This window comes from Nematolebias whitei, chromosome 9 (genome assembly GCF_014905685.2).
Source record: "Nematolebias whitei isolate Nwh7 chromosome 9, NemWhi1, whole genome shotgun sequence".
NCBI classification, from domain to species: domain Eukaryota; kingdom Metazoa; phylum Chordata; class Actinopteri; order Cyprinodontiformes; family Rivulidae; genus Nematolebias; species Nematolebias whitei.
In genome coordinates, this window is record NC_056506.1 from 43,303,234 (window position 1) to 43,327,314 (window position 24,081).

The 24,081-nt window shown below is 40.5% G+C and overlaps 1 protein-coding gene across 1 annotated transcript in view; it reads right to left on the reverse strand.

Annotated features, from left to right (window-relative positions):
- Nucleotides 1-24,081, reverse strand: part of LOC119414285 (microtubule cross-linking factor 1) — a 74,093-nt gene that overhangs the window by 14,400 nt on the left and 35,612 nt on the right. The window contains exons 4-10 of the mRNA XM_037681378.1: nt 23,936-23,995; nt 21,899-23,290; nt 14,129-14,275; nt 10,084-10,185; nt 9,236-9,460; nt 7,539-7,700; nt 2,718-2,885 (exon numbers count right to left, since the gene is read on the reverse strand). Coding sequence (XP_037537306.1) covers nt 2,718-2,885; nt 7,539-7,700; nt 9,236-9,460; nt 10,084-10,185; nt 14,129-14,275; nt 21,899-23,290; nt 23,936-23,995 — 2,256 coding nt within the window. The remainder of the gene's footprint in view (nt 1-2,717; nt 2,886-7,538; nt 7,701-9,235; nt 9,461-10,083; nt 10,186-14,128; nt 14,276-21,898; nt 23,291-23,935; nt 23,996-24,081) is intronic.

Genomic DNA, 24,081 nt, shown 5'->3' on the forward strand with positions numbered 1-24,081 from the left:
ACCTTATCACCTCTGTAGACCAGCCTGGACATAGGGACAACTAAAGATCCGGTCTTCAGAATCTTCAAGTCAAATCCAAGAGAGTGTCTTCAGACTTAATGACCTTTAATCTTGTTGGTTTACAAACTGTCACATCAAGTGAAACAAGCAGAACACCAGTGCTCCCCGTCCCTGAGGGATTTTAACAGTGAATGTTTGTTTGTTTTGAGTGTTTTTCTAAACTGTAACTGAACAGGGAATGAAGTAAACCTTCGTGTTTTTGGTGCGAGATATTCAAGTGGGTAGGAGTTAACCTGTGTAGAAAAACAGAGGTAGTTTCTTTTTTTTTTTTTGCTTGTCCGAGCACAGGGATCAATTTTATCCACCACCAGATGCAATTGCGGAGCTAGGGGGTGGCCAGTGGTGGTCTTGGCCACCATAAATTAATCTGTGACCACCTCAGTCATTTGAGGAAACTACACTTTTAAGCAATATCACAACTAGAAAGCAACTAAAGGTTAAACCTGAACAGGAAACCAAGTCATCACCACTTCTCTTCATGTCCAACTAAACAGCTGAGGGTAGTTTTTATTTCTCCACCGCTCTCAGGATCATCAGGAAGAATCAAACACGCATTTCTAATCAGAGTAAAGAACTCCTCATCACGTTTCAGATAAAACCGAGCTCGTTGGTTCTCCCCGCAGCCTCTGCTTGGACCGAACCACACGGATTAAAAGCGCTAAAAAGATAATCTTCCTCTAACGCAGATCTCTTAATTGGTTCCAGAAGCTCTATGTTCCTTTACTTTGTAATAACCAGATAAAGCTTAACCATGCTCTGACACCAGGAGCTTTAGATCTGATCTTTAAACTCCGAGGTCAGGGGGAGGTCGTGTTCAGGCTCCTCCAGCTGATTGGAAGCTTTGGTTTGGAACTACGTCCATCAGGACTGACTGTCCCCCGACTCTCGAAAGGAAAGAAATCAGAGCTGACGAAGAGGCTCCTGCTGTGATACCCACAATCCCACACTGACATCACACTGACTCAACGTTTCTCTTTGTAGTGGCTCATGAACCTTCTGAACATTTTAATAACTGAATGAATCTGACCGTTATGGATAAAATCTGGTGTCCTAAAGTGTTATGGATACTTCAGGAAACACAGTTTTGAATATTTGAGGCCTAGCATCACTTGAAATATTGCATATGGCCTTTCATTATTTTTTAATAACCGTTTTGATCAAATTTTGAAAATAAACTTTACGCACGATCAACTCACGACTTTAGTCAGTCTATTGGGGCTTGGAGTATGTTTTGTAACACAACAAATCTCCATGAGGTGCCAACTTATGTGAAGATAAACAGCGTGATGGGAGCTTTTTTAATTTCCAGGCTGATGTCCTTCCGTTATAAGTGTTGGGCCGTTGTGCAAGAACTCCTATTTTATTCACAACTAAACATTGTAAATGCATCAGATGGTAAACTAAGAGTCTGTAACACATTTATTTAGAGGAAAATAAATTAAATATTTAATTTATTTTTTCAGCAACGTCTCAAAAAGTTGTGACAGGAGCAACATAAAACTGTAAAACTGAGGAGAAACAACTGGAGGAGCAGTTTTCCACTAATTTAACTGGCAACAGACCTCTGAGCGGCTGAATCTGTTAGAAGTAAAGATGGGCCGAGGTTCACCAGTCTGTGGAAAACTGCCTGAAAATACAAGAAAAAAAAAAGTAGGCTCATTTCCCTCAAGGAAAAATTGGAAAGACTTTGAATAGCTCATCAGCTACAGTTCATAAAATCATCAGAAGGTTTGAAAAATCTGGAGAAATCTTGGAGCTCAAAGGACAAGATGATATTGGAGGCCTGTGATCTTCGGGCCCTGGGGGGCCGCTGCATTAACAACAGGTCTGATTCAGTTCTGGACGTCACTGCTTGGGCTCGGGAACACTTCCACAAGTCACCTTCTCTAAACACAGTTCACCGTGTCTTACACAAATGCTGCTTAAAGCTCTATCCCGCAAACAAGAAGCCATACGTGAGCACCCTCCAGAAACACAGCTGTCCTCTCTGGACCAAAGCTCGTTTAAAATGGGCCGAGACAAACTGGTAAACTGCTCTTGGGTCAGACAAATCAACATTTGAAATTATTTTACTCCGTAATAAAGAGGAGAGAGACCACGGGACCTGTTGTCAGCACAGAAGTCAAAAGCCGGCCTCTCTGATGGTATGGGGGTGCATTATCGCCGCTGGCATGGGCAGCTTTCACTTTGGAAGAGTACCATAAATGCAGAAAAGTGTACACAGGTTGTCAAACAACAACGTATGCTCCCTTCCAGTTGACTTCTTTTCAGGGAAGACCTTTCATATTTCAGCAAGACGAGGCTGAACCTGTCACTGTGCAGAACATCAGCTGATAAAACCTCCAGCAGCTCCTCAGTTCCTCCATGTTTACAGAATGCTGTTAAATTAATGCATATGTCCCAATGATTTCACAATTAGTGTTGTAGTTACTGGTGACAATTTTGAATTAATTGTTGCTCGTTTTGTTGTCAGACCAGATCTGAGGGTCCTTTTGATGAAGGCAGCTAATGTTTGTTTGTTGCCCTGAGTGAGGCGTCACGCCTGGACGAGGCAACATGTTTACCGTCTTGTTAGCCTGCACTAAAAAGCGCCACAGATTTTTCCGACCAGCTTGGTTCTGTCCTTTTAAAGGCAGGCGCTGAGGCGCCATCTGTACCTGAGCGACCTGGCACTTCATCTCTGCCCACTTGACCTCCCAGGCAGCGTTGTCGCTGGCGTACGCCTGCTGCAGTTGGCATCGCCTCGTCTCCTCCTCCCGCAGCTCCTCCCGAAACTCCTCCAGCAGCGTCCGCAGGGCCTGCAGCACCCGCCGATTCTCGCCGAACTGTAAAGAGGAGAACAAGAAAAAAACAATTTTATTATTTTGCAGAAACTTGAAGGGCTCAGTCGCTTCGGTGTGGAAACGCTCCGTGAGTGCGTCATCAAATGAAACGGTTCCTGACTCATTTTGATTCACGGCCTCTTCTGGAACTGAAAAATTAAAAAGTATTTTTTTGAGCTACGAGGTGATTAAAGCTGCGGATTTTGATCTGTAAGACTTCAGGCAGTGAGATGAACCCACATACAAAGAACCCCTCCACAGATTTTTGTTTTGCCTCGTGAGAGGGAGCGGGTTGGTTCTGCTGCGATCCAAGCAGGTCAACGAAGCACAAACCGAACCGGTCATCGCCTCGAGGTGTCACTGCTGTCCCGTTGGCTCTTAATTAGTGTCTATTGTTTTTATTCAGTCATCGCTTTCCCCCTACAAAGACCAAGAAGGACCGCCGGAGTCCAGACTTTAACGCTCCACCTGTGGAGAACCAGCAGCTGTTCAGGTAACACAAACAGAATGAAGCATTTATCAACACATAAAGCCGGACTGTTCCACCGCGTTACGACTTTCCCACTGCAGCTTTTAATGAACAAGTTCTAAATATTGGACTTACTCACAGCACGTTAGTGTGAATGTTTCTAAAGCGTTCACTTTATCGACATTTGTTTTTCTTCTGCACTTAACTCGTTCCGCAGGTTTTGTGCTATTTCAACAATTCATTTACTGGATTTTTCAGCCTAAAAGTCACAGTTTTTTTTTACATAATTTGCATGCCCTGAAACTTATACGCCAAAGCGATGTATTTATGAATTTCCCCCCATATTTTGAATTTGAATTTATTTTGAATATTTATAAACCAATGTTTGGCTGAGATATGACTGTTTACATTCACACTACTGTTTATACTCACTCTGCTGCTTATATTAAACTACCGCTGATATATAAATATATTTTTTTTACTAGTCTTATTGCATAAGTCACTTTACCTACACCAATATCAAGGACTTCATACATACACTGTGTACATTCACTTCATATGCTGCTTTGCCACTCACTACAAATATCAATGTCAGGACCTTCATTTCATTTCATTTTATTTTATAGATATACTTTTTTAAATATTTTTATACCGTATAGTACAATTTAAGACAGTATCATACTTTTATTATTTCATTTTATGCTTATGTTTAATAAATGTTTTAATGTTAAATGGTTATTGTTGCACCGGGGTCTGAGAGAAATGTAATTTCAATCCTGTGTATGTCCTGTACATATTGCAGCTTTTGACAATAAAGTGACTTTGACTGATTCTGACTGAAAAAAAAAAAATCAACACTACCATTTCCAGCCACTATATGGCACTCAATTAGTATGGCATGCATATATCTTGTAATAGGTAAAAGTGGCTATTAATGACATAATCAGCTTGCCATCGACTGCCACCGTCGTCTACCTGGAACAAACAATCAGCTTCATTTCACTGCGCTGCGCCAGAGAAATGAAGCTGATTTGACCATTGAAGTGCATTTATTAAGGAAAAGTTAGACTGAGACACACCTTTACTATAATTTCAAACAAACAAATAATTGTTTTTAAGCGTTAATCTGGTTAAATTCTTGTTAAAGTCCTCCCATGCACGCTTCCGTGGCTGCCATTTGACAGCCCATCAATTTTTGGCACAACACCGGCCCGCATTTCCTGGTTGTCAGCGGTGATGCATAATAGATGTGACGTATACGGCGAAGCGACACATTTATGGATTTTTCCACTCTATTAGGCATTTTTGGACTGATGCGACTTATAGGGCGGTGCGACGTGTACGGCTGAAAATACGGTACCTTCGGCTCATTCAGGACATTCCTGCTGTGAAGTGTTCAGCTCCGTCGGCCATGTTTCTCTAATCGAAAATGAACGGACCTCTCTTCACGTCCTTCAATCTCTTTGTGCCGTTTAAAACTGATCACTGCTCATTTTAATCTTTTTTCAGCTACTTTCTTATGTATTTTGGTGATCTGATTTAGTATTTCATTGTTTCTAATTATGTTTTCTGTTTTTATATTTTTATTCCATGTGCTGTAATGTTGTGATATTTTTGTTAAGTACTTTGGTAACAGTTTCTGCTTTAAATGTGCTCTATAAATAAATCTGACTTGACTATTTTTCTGCTAATATTAGCCTTTTCTGCTAATATTAGCCTTTTCTGCTATTTTTTCTTGCTAATTTCTGACTTTTTTGCTTTCTTTGAACAATTTCAACATTTTATACTCCTTTCAGCCCATTTCTGTTAATTTTAGCTTCTTTAGCCTGTTCAGCTACTTTTCTTTACTAATTTCATCCATCCATCAATTATCTTTACTGTGCGAGGGGTGGGGGACACCCCAGACAGGTCGCAAGTTTTCTTTATTCATTTAATTGACTAATTAACTTTTCTCTGCTCATTTCAATTTATTCTTGTTTTTTTTGGCCAATTTCTGTTCAGCTTATTTCAGCTTATTCTGATAATTTCTACTACATTCAGCTTTTTCTGCACATTTCTGTCATTGTTCTGCTTCTTCCCGCTCTCGTTTTCCTGTCAGTTGTTCAACTCACATCAACAGTTCAGCGAGGAACCTGATTTCAACTCCTTCAGCAGCTTTCAGCAGCTAAATGATGTACACAAACACAAAAATGTCTGCGACAGTCAATCTAACACACAATGAGCCAAATTCAGACGTGGGAGTAGCTACAAGTTACAACCAGAACAATTTACGGGCACACTAATAAATTGCGTTAACCTCTCGGTTGAAATCAGGCTGTTGTGGCTGTGTATGGTTCTTCTGCATGCTACTAAGACAATGCCCGTTGACTGTTAAATGTCTTGTTTCTTCACACTTGAATCATTTAATCCACCGACACCAAACAAGACTCAGAAGATTTGGCTTTTTTTTTGATGGGCACAACTCACAAACTCTACTCTCCTGCTCAACTCAAAATGTATTTTCCTATGAAATGTGGCACCATTTAAGGAAAATTAAGATTTTTTAAAAATGAAATAATATATATTTTTTGCCAATAACCATTTATACAACCAGAAAAATCATCAACCAAACACAAATGTCCTTACTGTTTATGTTATGTTGTGTCCTGTATTGTACCGGCTCTGCAGTTTTCTGCTGAAACAACAGTTAGATAATTATTTATGATGTGCTGAGAAGAACTGCCAACACCAAATGTGATGAGCGTTTGCAGAAAAACTCTCTAATCTACATTATTCATGGTATTAATCAGCCGTTGGTAGGACTGTGGAAATTAATTCTCTTCACCAGTTTGGCTTTTTGACTACATTTTAGCCAAATCTGCACTAAAGAAAACTGAATGATCTCTTTAAGGTCACCTCGCTCTGCCTGGTGGACCTCGGTGCTCCTGGGTACGGAGCACTTGTGCAGAAACTCGCTGTAGGTCTGTATCTGTGCTTCTTTTATTAAGCATTGATTATTTAAAGTGGAACATGGCTCAGGTCAGATCACTGTTCAGGTCCTCTTCATGTCGTGCAGGTACAAAAAAAAAAAAAAAAAAAGAAGAAGAAGAAAATCAAAACCCACAACAAAGTAAAGCACTTAGAGATGCTAAATAATGCACCCGGTCCAAACGGCTGGTTTAACTCGACAGAAGTGGTCGACTGACCTGATCTCAACGAAAACTGCACCTGACTCAAACTAAAGGGATGACGGCGTCCTTAGAATCATAAAATTACTGATTCGAACCAGTTAAATGGGTCCACATCGGCACCGTGCCAAAAATTCCTCTGTGCAAAATGAACAGGAGCATAAAAAAAACCATACAACCACAGTGTTTCCTGTATCTGTCTGTTAGCAAAATATCACAAGAACCACTGAACGGATTTTAATGAAACTTGCAGAATGTAATATTTGGATGTACGTCGACAAATGAATAACTTCTGGAGTCGGCCCCATTTAAGATGGCCGTCACTTCCAAATGAACTTTAACAACACAACGATGGCTATAACGTGGTCAGTTTTACAGATATTGATATAAACTTTGGTGTGTTAGTAGCTGAGAGTCACTGTCAACAGATTTCCTGAGAACTAACAAACTGCACATGAGCTTAGTCTAAAATTTTGCCATACCTTTTATGTAGTCAACTCTGTCTGTTAGCAAAATATTGAGCTCACTCGTAACGATATTTTTATAGTTTGAACAAAATGGCTACTCTTACAGTATTTTTCACCACATGAGCGTAGCTTAAAACTCTGGCATGTAAGGCAGTGGGTGATTTGTGTTATTAATTATGTAATATTTGTGTTTGTAGCCTGTTTTTATATTTAGGGTGTCTTAATAATATCAAATAAAAAAACTAACTTGCCACGGTCAGAACGTTCAGAATTCACACTAAATCCTCCCGATTTTAACGCGGGACGTTTGTTTTAAATGTGAGCTGAATTGAATGATTTATTTTGTGTTTCAACTTGGATTTGTTTTTTTTTCTGGTTTCACATCCCAGTTACAAAAACAGCTTTTCATCGAACCAGTTTGATGGACGTAAAAAAGCTCCGCTTGTCGTGCGCAGATTATTTTAGTAACAGTTTTAAATTTGTATGAATGTTGCAACACATCGGCACAGTGACGTGTAAAGCGGGTGTGCGGCGGCTGTAACCAGTCGGGCACCTGTCTCTGATGCTGCAGGGGTCGATCGGGGGACAGCGGGGGCACGTTGGGTCCGATTTCAGGGGCGTCCGCTGCAGTTTGTGGTAAACGCAGCCGGTCGTCTCGCTCAGACTCCACCTCCGTCTGCTCCGCCGTCGTTCCCAGCTCAGGAAAGCCCTCCAACTTCTCAAGAGAAGAAACAGCCGTGATCAACCGAGCTCTGATCCATGCACTGAAATCTGGCGATCATCAGCATAGAAGTGTAGTCCGACAAGAATTCATTCACAAATTGTCATTAAATTGAAAGGAAAATGCTTAAAGTGTATTTTATTTTTGTTTATGTCCTGCTTGTTGGACAAAGCTTCAAAGAGCGGCTGCAGATGGACCCGCTGGACCGCCTGTGGGTCCAGAGCTGCAGGTTAAAGACCCCTGAACCAACAGATTTAACGAGAAACTCGACTTTGAGTCAAGGATGGGGCTTGGCTCCTCGCCGCTGAACCATCTGTCAGCACAAATTACATTTCTCAACAGGATATGGAGGGAATGAGATGATAAATCAAGATGAATTATCCCAGGATGCAAAGAAAACATAAACAGAAGGAGCTCTGTGGACGATTTGAGCCACAGCGCAGAAACGCATCTTCAGCAGTCGGCAGTGTGGAGAACCCCCCCGCAGTGACCTCAAGAGGAACAAGTTGTACACCGATGTCCTCCAGCGCTGAGATTTAAAAAGAGAATGTTTGTAGTTTTAGATATTAGTGTTTTTCTGGGCTGGAATTGAACAGGTAATGCAGGTAAACAATGTTTTTGGTGCAAAACGTTGAAGTGGGTTGGAGTTACGCTGTGTAGAAGAGGTAGTTGTTTTTTTTTCTTGTCCGAGGCAGCGCAGATAGACGGATCCTGGAGAGTGGAGAGAGCAATTTTATCCACCATCACGTGCAGTGGCGGAGCCACAGGGTGGCCAATGGTGGCCTTGACCACCATAGATTAATCTTTCACAACACCAAGGGCCACTCCAATCATTTGAGGAAACTATATATTAAAGCAATATAAATACTTGAGAGCATAGTTTCCTCAGATAATCAGGTCGGCCAGTTTGCATATATATATTTGGTGGTGGCCATCTTGGATTTTGACGTGGTAACAAAATATTCAAAAGTGACATTTTTTACACCCAGAAGCAGCCACACACCAAAATGCAAGCTGTCCAGTTGCATATTTATTTAGGTTATCCAGTTAACAGGATGGACAAAAGGTATTACTAGTTATGCTCTTCGCACCATGACGGGGGACAAACAGCACCCGTCTGTCAGGAAATACACTCCAACAAGTCCTAATGGATGTGCAGCTCATGTCAGATGTGACAGAGCTCCTTTACTGGCCCGAAAACTGTTTTAAATGGTACATAAGGAGCTGCTGGTCTTAATGTTTTGGTTCTACAGTGTGTAAGGTCCTGTCTCACATTCTACTGAGCCAGCAGGGAAACGCGAGCCCAGCGGGTCAAGCCTTTATGTCGTTGTAAGCACATGTAGCTGCTTCTTTATATAAATGATTAGTTTCACCTCAACTCAGGTAACCTCCAGGGTTTGTAGTTAGAAGAGAAAATGATGCAAAAGGCATTATTCCAATCATAAGAATGTAGTCATAATACCATCCACATAATTTTACTATCCACTGAATCTGGTGCTCCAGAAGACTGAGAGGAGACGCAACCTCACCTCCGGAGGAAAGGTCTCGTCTCCTGAATCGTCCCTGCGGCCGAGCCTCCAGCGCAGAAGGATCCCCCTGAGCTTCATGTAGAAGATGATGGTGTTCCGTCTGAACAGGCGCACCTCTTGTTGCAGCACAGCCCTCTCCTGAGACCAGAGGACCTCATGACTCTGAAGGCCCTGGAGCTCCAGACCTTCGTGCTGCGCCTCCAGATGCAAACGCTGGTCCTCCTGCTGAAAACAAACATGTGGTTTATCCATTTTCTTTAATCGTTCTTCTGGTCCCAGGAAGATGGCGTCCATGTCCAGCAGTCTGTGAGAGGGGGCAGCTTGGACATGTCGCCACAGAGTCCACCACGGAGACGCGTAGCAACTAACGAGGCAGAACCATTCAGTTATCAATCAGCCTAAGATGCATGTGTTTGGTCTGTGGGAGGAAATCTGAGCATCCAGAGAAAAATATGCAAACTCCACACAGAAAGTCCCAAAGTGGGAGGCAAACCTGCGACCTTCAGGCTGTGAGGCAACAGCTGTAACCACTGCACCCCTAGTACAACTGAGTTTCATCAGTTTGACAAAAATTAGCCATACTGTGTTTTGTCTTTTACGTCTTTCATCAAATAGGTAAAGTACCTAATTTTGATCATTGAAACACAGTTACAAGAATAAAAGAAATATTGCGTATCGTCTTAGTTTTTTTGTTTATCTCCAAGGTGGCAGAACTTTAATATTTATAAAAGAACAAGACTCAGGTTTATAAATGACTGATTTTTGCAAAACATGCACTAAAGCATTATTTCCTCTCATTAATGGTCCTCGAAGTCCAAATTTCAGTTTGACATTGAGTTATTTGGTACCTGAGGTAAAGTGATGACGGCCTCCCGCTCGTCTGCGGCCGCTCTGCTGCTTCGCTCATGATCCAGACAGAACTGCACATCAGAACCAGCCGGGTCTCGGTGCTAAAACCACAACAGCACCGCCCCCAAAAACAACTGTTTACTAAATCAGTTCATGACTCGTGTTAACACATGCTGGCTTTTTGTAGTATTTAGACTTTCAGGTGTTTTCAGGTGAGCGTTTTCATCTTGTTATCCACCGTAAATCAAAAAGCCGTGCAGGCTTTGTCAGCTTCATGAAGGAGTGAGTTCAGGAGTGGAACTATAATCTTATCTTGTTTAAGATGGAGGCAGAGCAGAACTCTGACAAGACAAACAATCTTAGAAGCCACAGCAGGATAATCTCAGCTTTGCTTTAGTCTAAAGTTAGACATTTATGAATCTGGACGTGATTTGTCTTGTTTAAAAAAAAAAAAAACAATCTCCCCAAGGTGCAGTCAGAAACATTTATGAGCTGCAGTGGTGTATGATGGGATTTTAGTCCCTCTGTCTGTCGCCTCTTCGGTTCCCTCCTCTGACAGTAAGTTGAGCTGTCCGGCGTGTCCCGACCCAGGATCACCTCTCTGTCGGCCCAATGTCAAATGCAAATCATACGCTGACGATGCAAAGCTAATCCTCCCTCACATCCAAACTGCTTTCATTCACTTCACCCCTCAGATTAAGCCGCGGCAGAGAGCCCGGGGATGGACGAAACGCCACACGAATGTGTTATAACGGCATCTCCAGCAGCGATGTGCCACACGCAAGTTACACAACAGCTGGCAGTCTCTGTACGAACACAAGCACGAGGCAGTGATTACGCTGCTTTATTGTTCTAAACAGCTGAGTCACTAAATGATTCACGTCTTTGTGCGTTTTAAAAATGTCTTATGAAGCAGCTGCCTGTCTTTTTAAATATCACAGAAGCTGATAGTCTTGGACCACAGCCAGCCAGCATCCTTGCAGGTGGGACTGCGTGCAGATTCTCATCTGGTGTCCCGACTGACCGTGAACGCCCCACGAGCCATAACGTAGCGCACAGCTGCACAGAGCTGCTGCTTCATGTCTTACTGCAGATCAAAACATATGACCAAGGAATGAGGTATTTCTGATTTTTCTGGTTCATTTTTTTCATCAGTGAATCAAACTCAAGGTGACATTTCAGATCTGTTCAAGGAAGGCTTTCTGGAAGAGTTAGAAACAATCAATTTCTAACCTGCTGCAGAAAGCTTTTTGAAACGCCATGAGCTGAAAACACACCTGTAACACCACGGTGAGTTCAGCATTTAGTGCCCCCAAAACATACAGGAAGTGGCAAGCAGAAATGTGCTATATTACTACTGATCAGTATAAAAAAATATTATTATTATTATTTTACCAAAAGAGCCTTTTTTTTTTTTTTTGGCTACGTGCCCTTATGTCACCATTTGTGATTGCATGTGAGTTTGATTAATGTGTCCTCTCTTTTCAGTTCTGATTGGACTGTGGGACTTTAAAAGAAACATGCTTCGCCTGCTTGACAAGCAAAGGAGGGGGGTGGGCGCATTGGTCTGATATCTGGTGGTCTCTCCATCTCCAAGCTTGCTCCCACTCCTTCCCTTATACGTTTACCTTGTATTGTCCCTTTTTACTAATGTTTGTAAGCTGGATCTGGGAATTACTGGCAGTCCTTGTTTGGTTGTAGGGTTAGTTCCTGGACAACAGGCTTAGGAGAACCTCCAGAATCTGACGGTCAACTACTGGCTAGTTTGAGGTTTCTCCCTTTTTTTGTTCATTTTTGCCTGGGGTTCCCAACTCCCTTACTGTTCAGATGATTGTGTTTAATAAAATATATATTTGAAATGTTACAATCATCTGGACTCCATATGTTCTGTGCCTTGTGAGTCACTATTTGGGGGCTCGTCCGGGATCATAAAATATTTGGGGGTTTGCACAATCCATAACTTATTTGGCTTTTGTTTCCCCTAAACTTGTGCTGACATATTTGGGGGGTTGTCCAGGATCATAACATAGTTGAGGTTTAGGTCTATCCATAACTTATTTGGCTTTTTTCCCAGAAGCTTGTGATAGCATATTTGGGAGCTTGTCAGGGATCATAACACTTTTACGCAGCAGAGAATGGCTCTATAAAACAACTGTGGTCTCAAAAATTTACAATTTTTCGCTTTTAAAACCTTTACATCATCATTAATTTTATGATGACACAATTTACATATTATTCTATGGTTATTTGTATGCACAAAGAGCAGGAGCAGCTAGCTGTAGCCTCTCCAGTGCAGCCCGCAGCACGTCAGGTAATGATATTTAAATATTTCTGCAGGAATAGTTAGACAATGCAAAACAGGCAATTCTGTAAAGGTTTATAAAATAAATCACGTAAGATGGCAGCATTTGTATTGGTCCCTCTTGGCCAGAATAAGCCATCTAAAACAGGTAAGATAATAATTGTTAATAACATTTCCTGCAAACCCCAATTCAAAGAACTGAACTATCCCCTTGTGCTGTCTGGGGACTTTGATTTAGTCAAACGGAATAAGAAAACGTGAAATCAAATGAAAATTAAAATGAAATATTCATAGTTATGGGAGTGAATTTTAGAGAAAAAATAGAAAATGTGAATGAAGTGAAACTGTGTGCGTCAGAAAAGTGACAGTTGCTGGAGTTTCACTAGACATGCTGGACTGAGCCACCTTCCTGATAAAAACCAACCGGAGCTCCTGAAATTTAAACATCAGCGGGATCAAATTCACACGGCTCAGAAACACATCACACAGTTCTATTGCATCAGATGAAATATTTTTCACATTTTTTTAATCTCAATAATCTCCAATACATAATCTATAAAGTAAGTTGCTTGACTCACAAATGTTTATGTTAGTAGTTGCTGTACTGCAGAGCAACTTTGGTCAACACCAAATAACAACTCCAGAACTCTGATTTCCGTCTAACAACTTCAGAGCTACATAACATTATTCAATTACATGTGAAAATACTGAATAATACTAATTTACTGTAAATAGTTTAAATATGTGTCCCATACTTATACAGTTAGATATGTACTTGCTGACTAAGCTTTTACTCTATTGTTTTTGTTTTTCTCATACATTTTTGCACTATTTATCGTTGCCCAATTGTTCTATTTTAGCTAACCATAAATCAAATATAAGATAATTTAGCTGGATTTTTTAAACACATTTAGCTTGCATTTTACAATGTTTAGCTTTTAGCTAGCCTTTTAATATGTTTATCTAGACTTTAAATCAATCAATCAACCTTTATTTATTATTTAATTATTTAAATACTTCTAGCTAGTATTTTACAATGTTTCACTTTGCATTAGCCTTTAGATACTTTTAACTAGCCTTTAGGTACATTTAGCTAGGCGTTTGGTGCCATCAGCTAGCTGTTTGACACTTTAGTTAGCTTTTTAATATTTTTAGCTAGGCTTTAAATACTTCTAGCTAGCCTTTGTAATGTAAAGCTTTTAACTAGCCTTTACTAGCCGTGGTAGCTTAGTGGTCAGTGCCGCATATATATATATTTTTAATCCGAGGACTGCAGGTTTGAGCCCATGTCATGTTTGAATGAATCAGTTCATGCTTTAAAACTGTAATGTAGAGAACCAAAGAGTCCAAATAAAATGTATCCATAAAGTCTGAAAACCATCAACTATTAATTGTAAATCATTTCATTTTATGGTTACTTTTCTCAAAACTACCGGTAAGTGCTATTTAAACAGATGGTATACAGAACAGTAATTAAAGAAAATGCACAGCTGGATGTGAACCGTCGACATGGGAAGTTCACCAACGTTTCACACTTTTTTCATTTATTTTTGGAGTTGTTCTTTGGAGAGTCCATTATCTGCAGAGATGCATCCTTATCTCAACCACAGTTTAGGCCTAATATTTTGGTAAAAAGGCCAATGAAATGAAAACACCATCCCTGTCCAGATCCATGTTTTAGATTTCGGCAGTGGGCCCATACCCGTGTTGAAGGGCAGTTGAAGGAGGGAGGAGGCACTGACCTCTATTCTTAAAGCCAGGGGCCTGTGGTACACAGTGAGTCCCGTGGCTCCCCTGCTCTGGGCCTGGCCCCCACCATGGGTCTGGCTCTGGAGCTCCACACCTCGCTCCTGTCCTAGTCGCCACTCCAGCTCATCCCTCTGAATGGACTGTGAGTGACATGGGGAGGGAAGGGTGGGGAAGGAGGTATTGGGAGGAGAGTGTAAAGGAGTAGAAGGGTGGGCAACAAGTACAAATGGTGGTGGTGATGTTGGGGGGAACATGTGTAAGGTGGATTGTGAACAAAATAGACAGAAGACACCAAACGAGGTAAAAGGGACAAGGAAAATAAGCAGGTGGGCGAAAAACAAAAATAAATCATAAAATGGGTTTAAAAAAGCAGAGGAGGAGGGAAATCATCTAACGGGCTATATGACGGGGGAAGTAACGATCTGACTAGAGTATGAAGAAAAGCGCAAAGAGAAAGACCAACTTAAAGATGACGGCGTAAGAGAGAGATGAGAAAAGAACGAGAATGAGGATGAACAAAATAATGGGCTGAAACATCTGGTAGGAACACAAAGAAGGAACAAAGAGAGGGAACCGGGGGGGAAAAGAATGCAAAAACACTTGTTATGAAGCGCATGCAATGAGGGATACATGAGTCCAAACCAACAACTGAGAAATACCACGGAAAACTGCAGAGCGAGGGCTAGCACGCTAAAGAGTTAACACATGCTAGTGCACAGCCATGTGTGCTTCAGAAGCAATAAATTAAAGACGATCGCATCTCGAGTCAGCGTGATGCAGATTTGATAGAAGAATGTTTACAATATAAATAAACTAAGGGATTAAACTATAGGTTTGAAGCAGGAACATGCTAGGTGCATACTTTTTAACTGCTAATATGAAAAAAAATTAGCAACAAATTTTTTGTTAGCTAGCTAACTTAGCAAAAATTGTTATTAGCAATCATTTGTACCAGCTAGCCCGTTAGCTAGTGAAACTGTCAACAGGAAAACGTTTCTACTAGCTAGCAACAAATGAGCTCGTAAGAATTGTCACTAGTTAATAATTCTTACTAGTGAGCAATAAATTGTCACTAGCTTGCAACAAGTACTAGACAGCAATGAGTTAGCCAGTAAAAATTGTCACTAGATTTATAATAAAACAACAAGTTAGCTAGTACAGTCATTAGTTAACACATTTTATAAGCTAGCAGTAAGTTAGCAGCAAACATTGCCACTAGCTTACAATTTATAAAAACAATAAGTTAGCTAGCGAAAATTTTCACTAGCTAACAGTTTGAAGTAGCTAGCAAAATGTTAGCTAGTAAAAAAAATGTATCAATCTGTACAAGCTGGAAACCAGTGAGCTTGTAAACACTGTCACTAGTCTAGGTAAGATATTAGTAGATATTAGTTAACTAGTAACACGTGTTCTTAACAAAAACAATTTCACTACCTAACAGATGCCTTTCATTAGACTGCTTGTACTTGTATGATTTAACATTTAATAATTTACCTATTTTGATCATACTGAATTGTTTTATAATTAGATGCAATGAATTAAATTGGATCGTTTGAATTAAAATCTGTGCCAGACTGAGTCGTGAGTACATTGTATTGGATGAGACATAAATTAATATAACTTGAACATGTTTTGGATTTTGTTGTGAATCAAAACTATATAAATAAACTCAAGTCACTGTATAAATCAAAAAGCATTCATCAAGGAAAATAAAAATTACTTCACTAACTGGAAGAGCAAAGTTGTATTTAATATTTTATTGTTTTGTGATCGACAAAATTACAAGTTTAGGTTGTCTATCAGGAACTAAGTGTTCTTAATGCAAAACAGCAGTGAAATATCTAATTTTGTTGTGTGATTAAAATTAAAGATATAAAAAAAATCTGTGAATAACATTAATTCCACAATGAGGATTTTAAACTATGTAAACATTCTTTTTGTTTTAGGTGAGGTATTTTATATCTAAAAGATGAGAAGAAAAATAAGGGAATAAAATCAGTAACGGATTTTTATAGCAAAATTTTCTTCCAATTTTATTGACACTTTCGTAAAGGGCATAATTAAAATACATGTATGTAAAAATGACTAGTCATGCACTCAACCTTTTTATTTAAAACAAGTTTCAAAAGAGGAAAAAGAGAATTTTAGAAAATTTAAAATAAAAAATATTAGTTTTTTTTACAGGAATGAATGAACTGTTAAACTCAAACACAAATATGTGCAAAAAAAGGGCAATATTTACTAAAAATATCTCATTAAAAAAGTTGTTTTCAGGACCAATTTTTGTAGTTGCAAGAATGAACAAAAACGTAATTTTCATGGCCTTCATGAGGTGGAAAAAATAATAATAAACAACATTAATTTTTACAATGGTTCACACCTCAAGCGCTACTTTAAATTTATATATTTAAAACGATGCTATATCACTAACATAAAATACAGAACAAGCATCTTAGTTGTTTTTACCATCAAAGGGTAAAAAGTACAAATGTTCCTTTGCTAGAAGCACTTAAATGGATACATTCATTAAATTTTTATTTGAGCTAAACATTTTTACTGCTGCACTTTTGCTCTTCTGTTTTTTTTACAGTTAGAGGGATAAAGTTTATTTTATTTTGTTTTTTTTTTATTTAATCTCGCCAACCATTCTCAAAATCTTTGTTTTGAACTTATGCAAGGAACGGTGACTGAACCACCCAGCTTGGCCCAGACCAACCGGTGAGTCCTACAAGAAGAGCAGAGCAGAAACACGTGCGTATGGAGACAGCTTCGGTCTATTAGGCTCGATTCATACTCCACAAGAAGTCAAGAAATCTGCTCTCACTGTGACGAAAATTACATAATTTTATTCACCTAGGAGCTTCGAGAACTCATTCTCGACACATGAACCAGGCAAAAGTTTTTCTCGCAAGGGTTTCCAACAACTATTGTGCACTAGGTCAGAACTTTGTTCTGGGCGTGTGAACCGCAATGATGTCGTTTTGCATTAACCTTTTTAGCAGATGGTCGACTCGAGGCTGTTAGAAAATACGGTCATTGTTACAACTGTTCCAGAAAAACTTAGCCAAACGGCAAAGAATGGAACGAGAGAGTACAATTATTGCGCCTGGAGACACAGGTGGTTCTTTTGGGCTGTCCTGGCCAGGAGGGAATACACTTTGGCTGGGCAGTGTAGAGACATGCTCCCAACTTTTACTCATTATTGTGCACAACAAAGTTCAATCAGGTCATCTGGATGGTTCCTTTTTTAGCTGAGATGTTTCGTCCTTCATCCAAAGGACTTCATCAATCTGAGGAGCCACAAACAAATTGAGTCCCACAAGCAGCACAATCCCACAGTGGGAAAAAAAAACCCAGTTTGTTAGTGATAAGATGGTTTCTGGGCCCACCCTCTCCCCCTGAGGGTGTAGGAAAGGGCAGGCCCTGGAATGATGAAGTCATCTGAATGAAGGACAAAACAATTCAACAAAAAAAAGAAAGAAACTGTCCAGATGAACTGACTGAACTTTGTTGGATTTTTAACCTGGATTATTGAGCATGAGCTTTGATGTTTTGAACAACTTTGGCTATAGCTGCCTCAAAGGAGTCGACGGGGGAGAGGGCAGCCCCCAGAACCCATCTTATTAACAGTAAACTGATTGATCCACTGTGGGAGTGTGCTGATTGTGTGACTGAGTTTGTTTGTGGCTCCTTGGACTGATGAAGTTCTTTGGATGAAGGACGAAACATCTCAACAACAAAAAAAGAAACCGTCAGGATGACCTGATTGAACTTTGTTGAACGGTGTACAGTATACTGTCTTAATCTGTGTAACAAAAATGTTTGGTAGGGGTAAGGAATGAAAAATCTGTTCAGGGACCAAACGGGTCCATCCCCGGGTGGGAAGAAATCCATTCTGGCACCTGTCGGATGGCGCTTCCTTTGAGTTTTGCGCTGCAGTTTCTCAACGAGGATAAAATGTACATGTTCAAAAGAACAAAGTATGTGAGCAGGAGCAGATTTCTTCACATCTATGAAGTATGGAGTGTTTAAAAAGCTGTTTTATTTCTTATATGGGTAATTAGAAAACAACAAAAAAAAAAACCCAGAATGTTTGCTTGATCAGGCAGCGCAGAGATAATGAACCTGGGCTGGACCCTGGGACGATTAACTACCGGCATATTTGTCATTTTCACAAAGCTGTAGTAAAACAAGAACAGAAAGCAGGATGTCAGCCAGTGACATTCTTCCACAGGCAACTCATTCAGCTCTATGCAACTCAGTTACTCTCTTTTTCTTTTGGTTCTTTTGGTTCATTTTTACATTTTTATTGTTCATCTCCTTGGAAACACCATGGAGTCATCAATCCCATGCAGGTCTGTACGTGACATGTAGAAACATAAACAAGCGATTTAGGTGCCATAAAACACGGTGCTGTTGCAGAGTTTTAAAAAGGAAAATACTCAGCTTCGTCATGCACGTATTCACAGGGGTCAGAAAAAGTTAATTAGCTGCTGCAACACTTTCAGTACTTACTCCATTCACACCAAGCACCTCGGCCCCGGGTGACACGAAGCAGGGAAGCCGCAGACACTGAGCGCAGGGAGGCAGACAGGCGGGGCTGCTGGCTATGAGGATGTGCATGGAGATGCAGATGTGAGGACGGTGGCAGCAGAAAGCGATGATGGTGGCAGTGAGACTGGGGAGGAGTGGTGGTGGTGCCAGTGTGGTAGAGCTGGGTGGACTTGAACCTTTCTTACAAAAGTGGGCCACTACCAAAAAGTCACACTGCCCACTTCTCTTGGAAGGTTTTAGTTTAGATCTGTTATAACACTATTTACAGTTCAAACCCAAGGAAACTCGGAAGAAATTCGGCAGTTTTGAACTTGTTTGGTAGCTGATCTTTTGTTTATTTTTATGTAAAACTCCAAATGTTTTCAGTGTACAGATAATAAAAACGAGTGTTGTTCCTTAAACTTTCAAAAGCCTATAACTTGTTTTACAATGATGCAGGTGCTGTTCCCACTCCCTTATTACTGTTCGGTTAAGTGCATCTTAATAAACATAACACCTGCATGACATAATTGTAAAAACGTGTTGATTGTAAAAATCAGTTCATTTAGTTAAAAAGCACTTTGTTACTAGCTAGCTAATTCTACTAGCTAGCAAAATGTTCACTAGTAAAAATTGATACTAGCTAACAGTTTATAGTATCTAGCAACAAATTGCTGCTAGCTAGCAATTTGTACTAGATAGCAACAAGTTAGATGTTTAAAACTTGTCACTAGCTAACAAATTGTTCCAGCTAGTAATAGGTTAGCTAGTAAAAAAGTTACTAGCTATTTTTTTTTTACAGGTGGTAAAAGGATAGCTAGTAAAAGTTGTCTCTAGATAATTAAGTTTAGTAGCTCGTGAAAGGTTAGCTAGTAAAAACTAGCTAACAAATTTTAACAGGTGTTAAATAAAAGGTTAGCTAGTAAAATTTGTCACGAGATAATTTTTTAAAGGTGGTAAAAGGATACTGTAGCTAGTAAAATTTGTCTCTAGCTAACCTTTAGTAGCTCGTGAAAGGTTAGCTAGTAATTTTTTTTACTACCTAACAAATTTTAACAGGTGTTAAATAAAAGGTTAGCTAGTAAAATTTGTCATGAGATAATTTTTTACAGGTGGTAAAAGGATACTGCAGCTAGTAAAATTTGTCTCTAGATAAAGTTTAGTAGCTCGTGAAAGGTTAGCTAGTATTTCTTTTTACTAGCTAACAAATTTTAACAGGTGTTAAATAAAAGGTTAGCTAGTAAAATTTGTCACTAGCTAACTAACAATTTGTGGTAATTTACCTAGTAACAACTGTTCTGTCAAACTGTCAATACATTTTTCCTATCTAGCAGAAGCCTTTCATTGGACAACAAATCATTTAACGTTTTATAATTTACCTAATTTGATCATATCAAATAAACTTTGGCAACAAGTTGACATAATAGACTGTGGGGTAATCTTAACAGACAAACATGTCAACCCGAACTGAAAGAAAGAATAAAATCCACAATAATCATTTGCTACAAAAATGTATTCATAAAATATTTTAATGCAAGGCTTCAGCAACATTTGTGCTTAAGATATCAGCTAAATGTTGCATTTATTGAAGCCTAAAATGCACTTAGTGTCAGGATTTTAGCAGTGTTGTTTACACCATCAGATTAATGCTGGACATTAAGATGAGGCAATATAAATAGTTGCAGCAGAATCGACTCCTGAGCTTTAATGCCTCAGTGCCTTAAACTCTAATGTTTGTTAAATCCCTCTAACCAAACAGAAGCGGTGTTGCAATCTTGTCAACAGTGTCGTAGCTGTTCTCATGCAGAGTCATTAATTCAACGCTGTGATTACCACAGGGGGAGGTAATTTTCTCAATCTGCCTTAGGTGGAACAAAACGTAAACCACAAATTCACTCCGACGATAAGTCAAGTGTTGAATCTAAATTGTTCACAGGAATGCCCTTTAGCTTTTCAATTATTGCAACAAGGTTCAATGATTTCAACTCTCTCAGCATGCACATCAGTATTATATTAACTGAAGTCTGACTTGAAAAAATCCAGACCTATTCATTAGGCAACCTTCTCCTGCAACTTGGGATAAGATTCCTATTGACAGGCATGGCTGTGCAGAACGTGCTTAAGCTGCTCAGTGTTGCCCTGGTCTCTAATTAGAGATTAATTTTATTGTACCCACTCCTGATTGAGGCTCCCGCTGAGTTTATTTAGCCTTAAATGACCCACTAATGACTGAACACTTAGGGACATTTAATTTAAATCTAAATAGATGCTCATATTTGCAATCACTAGATTTTTAAACCATGGTTTGCTGTTTATGTGGATTCTGCTACTACTTAGGTAAAGTTAGGGATAATTTAATTTTGTTTAAACTGGTGAGTTAAATAGTGGGACCATTTAATTTAGCCAAAAGTTAAATATGTCACCTTTCAGTACAGAAAGGAAAGTAACAAAGATAGAAGAATAAATCTGTCTAAAGATCACCCGTCTCAGCTAGTGGAGGCCATTTTGAGGGACTAACTCATGTAAACACAGATAACTACAACCTCTAAACGTTAAGGTTTATGCAGAAATCGAAGTTTTGCCAGCAACAGCATGGAACAACATTCCCAGTGAATGACCAGAAGGAGACATCTATCTATTTAATAGTAGCACCAGGTCAGATGTTATATTTAAATATAAAAAAGTGCTAAAAGTAGTTGGTGACCGAATATCTAACGTAATAAAACTATAAAAACTGGTTCTAAAACCCGGCAGAACTGTGGCCTGGCTGAACCCAGCCTTATAGGCTTTACTATGTCCAGAGTGGCCAATAAACAGATTAGCTGACCCATCCAGCAATAAAATGCCAACTAGCTCAGGGTACACTGCTAAAAGTTTTTTGACATGAACTAATGAACATACTTTTTTGATCAGTCGTTACCTTATCCTTAAGACAGAGCCCAATGCAACTTCTGTCCTGCCTTTATCTCTTTAATCCTGCAGGTATTTGCCCACTGCTTCTTGCTCTCTGGCTGCTTTAGAGCAAATGAAAATATGTAGAAACTTTGGGCTTGTTTACTATTTACGTGTTAAGTTGAATACCTGCTGTCACAAGAGCAAAGGGAACACCCTTTAGGCGTTTTCTTGCATTGTTGACATGACTTATGTCCCTCAAAATGGCAGCACAGGGCAAGTAATATAAACTTACACAATCATGTGAGGATAAACAGACCTGTGTCTAATGAACTCACCTGGAAGTCTGTGATCAGATCTCTTCCGAAGGTGCCGATAGGGGAGTCGCGGGACATGGAGGTGACTGTAGACAAGAAGCTGCTGGACTCTGTGAGGTTCGGCATGGGTGAAAGATCGTCTGTCCTTTCTCTGAGCCCGTCTCCTACGTGGTCCAGTTTTTCCATGAAAATGTGCAGCTCGGTCCGGAAGGCTTTCATGCGAGTGTTGATGGTGTCCAGAACCTGAGTATCTGGTTTGGGTCCAGACGTCGCCCCACTTTCCAGACTCTCCCCTGTCGTCACCAGCAGCTGACCCTCAAAGATCAGGCTGTCCGTGTCTGTGATCAGACGGTCCACTGACTTCCCGAGCCTGTCGGCCTCTCGCTTCACGTTAGCGAACGACTCCCGCTCTTCCCTCCTGCGATTGGCTACTTCAGTGGCACTGAGGTCGCTTCCATCCATGGGTTTGATGCTTCCTAACCCTGAGGTGGTTCCTGTTTTCTCAAACAGGTCTTCGGAGTCACTCTCCCCACCGATGGGGCCCTCCCGTTTTGGCTGTAGAATAAGAAGTCGCCCTGCCTCCTCCTCCTCGGCGGCTTCTCTCCGGCCCACTTCGCTCTCTGCGTCACTGTCTCGAGGGCTGCCGGTGCGAAGGCCGAGGTGCGCGGCCAGATCGTTGCGCTGAACGTTGGACACGAGGACCCGGTTCTCGTACTGCAGCTTCATTACTTTTCCACTCAGCTCATTGATCTGCATCCGGGCCGACTTCAGCTCTTCCATCAATATCCCACTACCGGAGCCATTACCGCTCCCCCCGTTGCCAGGTTTAAACAACATCCCATCAGTGGCCTCCTCACCAGCAGGAACAGAGCTGCAGCTGCTGGGGCCAAACTTAAAGCGATTGAGTTCAGACGTTAGCTGCCTGTTGTGGTCCTCGATCTCTGAGATGGATCGGCGCAGCAGCTCTGCCTCCTCTTCAACGAACTGGAGGTGGCGCCGCAGCTCGTTGGCCGACTCCAGCGGATCGCCGCCGTACGGCGACGAGGGCATGCTGGAGAAAGGCTCCCGCCCAAAACAGTCTTTTTCATACTGACTGCGAATATCTTCGTTTTCAGCTCGTAAGCTGCGGTTCTCCACTTCCAGCTCCACGATCTTTCTTCCAAGAATGTTGGCCTCCTCCTCCACCAGCTTCAGGCGAAGCCGCAGCTCAGCCTCGCGTGTGGTATGAGGGCCCCCACCGGAGCACTCCACCAGAGGAAGGGGGCTGTCGATGTCCCCGTGAATGGACTTGTACTTCTGTAGCTCCTGCTCAAGTTCGTCCTTCTCCCGACCCAGCTTTGCCATCTTCTTCCTCATCAGACCCGACTCCTCTTTAGAAAACTGGAGCTGGCACCGGAGGTCTGCACTGTCCTCCTACCAGCCACGGACACAAAACATGTTATTCAGTATAAATCTATAGGAAGTCAATATGACTCCACTGTAAGGAATCGAAAGAGAAACTGTTTTGTGAATCATTTTCTATGTCTTGGGAGTTGTCGCACTGATGTAGCTTACAACAGAAAACTAGCATTTATTAAGAGAAAGGCAGAGCGGTCACCATCTTTCATGCCAAAGGTTTAAACAAAGATCTGTAAGTGCTCAGAGTTTGTGATGAAGATGACTCTCAGCTGGTACCACAGCTACTTTTACCTCAATATCTGTAAAAATGGCTGTTGCAGACAATTTTTTTTTAGGTGGATTAGCCGTCAAGTCAAAAACAAAAAGTAAGATTGTAATTGAATTTGGGTTGAAATGACGTGTAAGACATTAGGAAGGAAGGCTACAAGACTATGAGTTTTAGATGTTAAAACGATTATATTTTGTTGTACTTTTTCTAAGCATTAAAAATAAGTTTGACTAAAACCTAGAATGCTTATTTTTCTCTCCAAATAATGGGGTTAATGGCATTAATCAATCAGCTTCTTTTGACAATAAAAATTGCTTTATAGTGTTTTTTGGTGTTCATGATAAACATTTATCATACTGAAGTAAAATATAAGGAAGAGCATATTTGTGTACCTGACTTGAGGATTTCTTGTCTTTAAAGACTTCTCTGCTTCCTCGTCTCTTCAGTGCCGTCTGAAAAAGAAAGATAAGAATGTAAATAAACGTTGGTCAGAACAATAAACTTTTTCAAACCTTCTTCCAAGATTCACAATTACTGT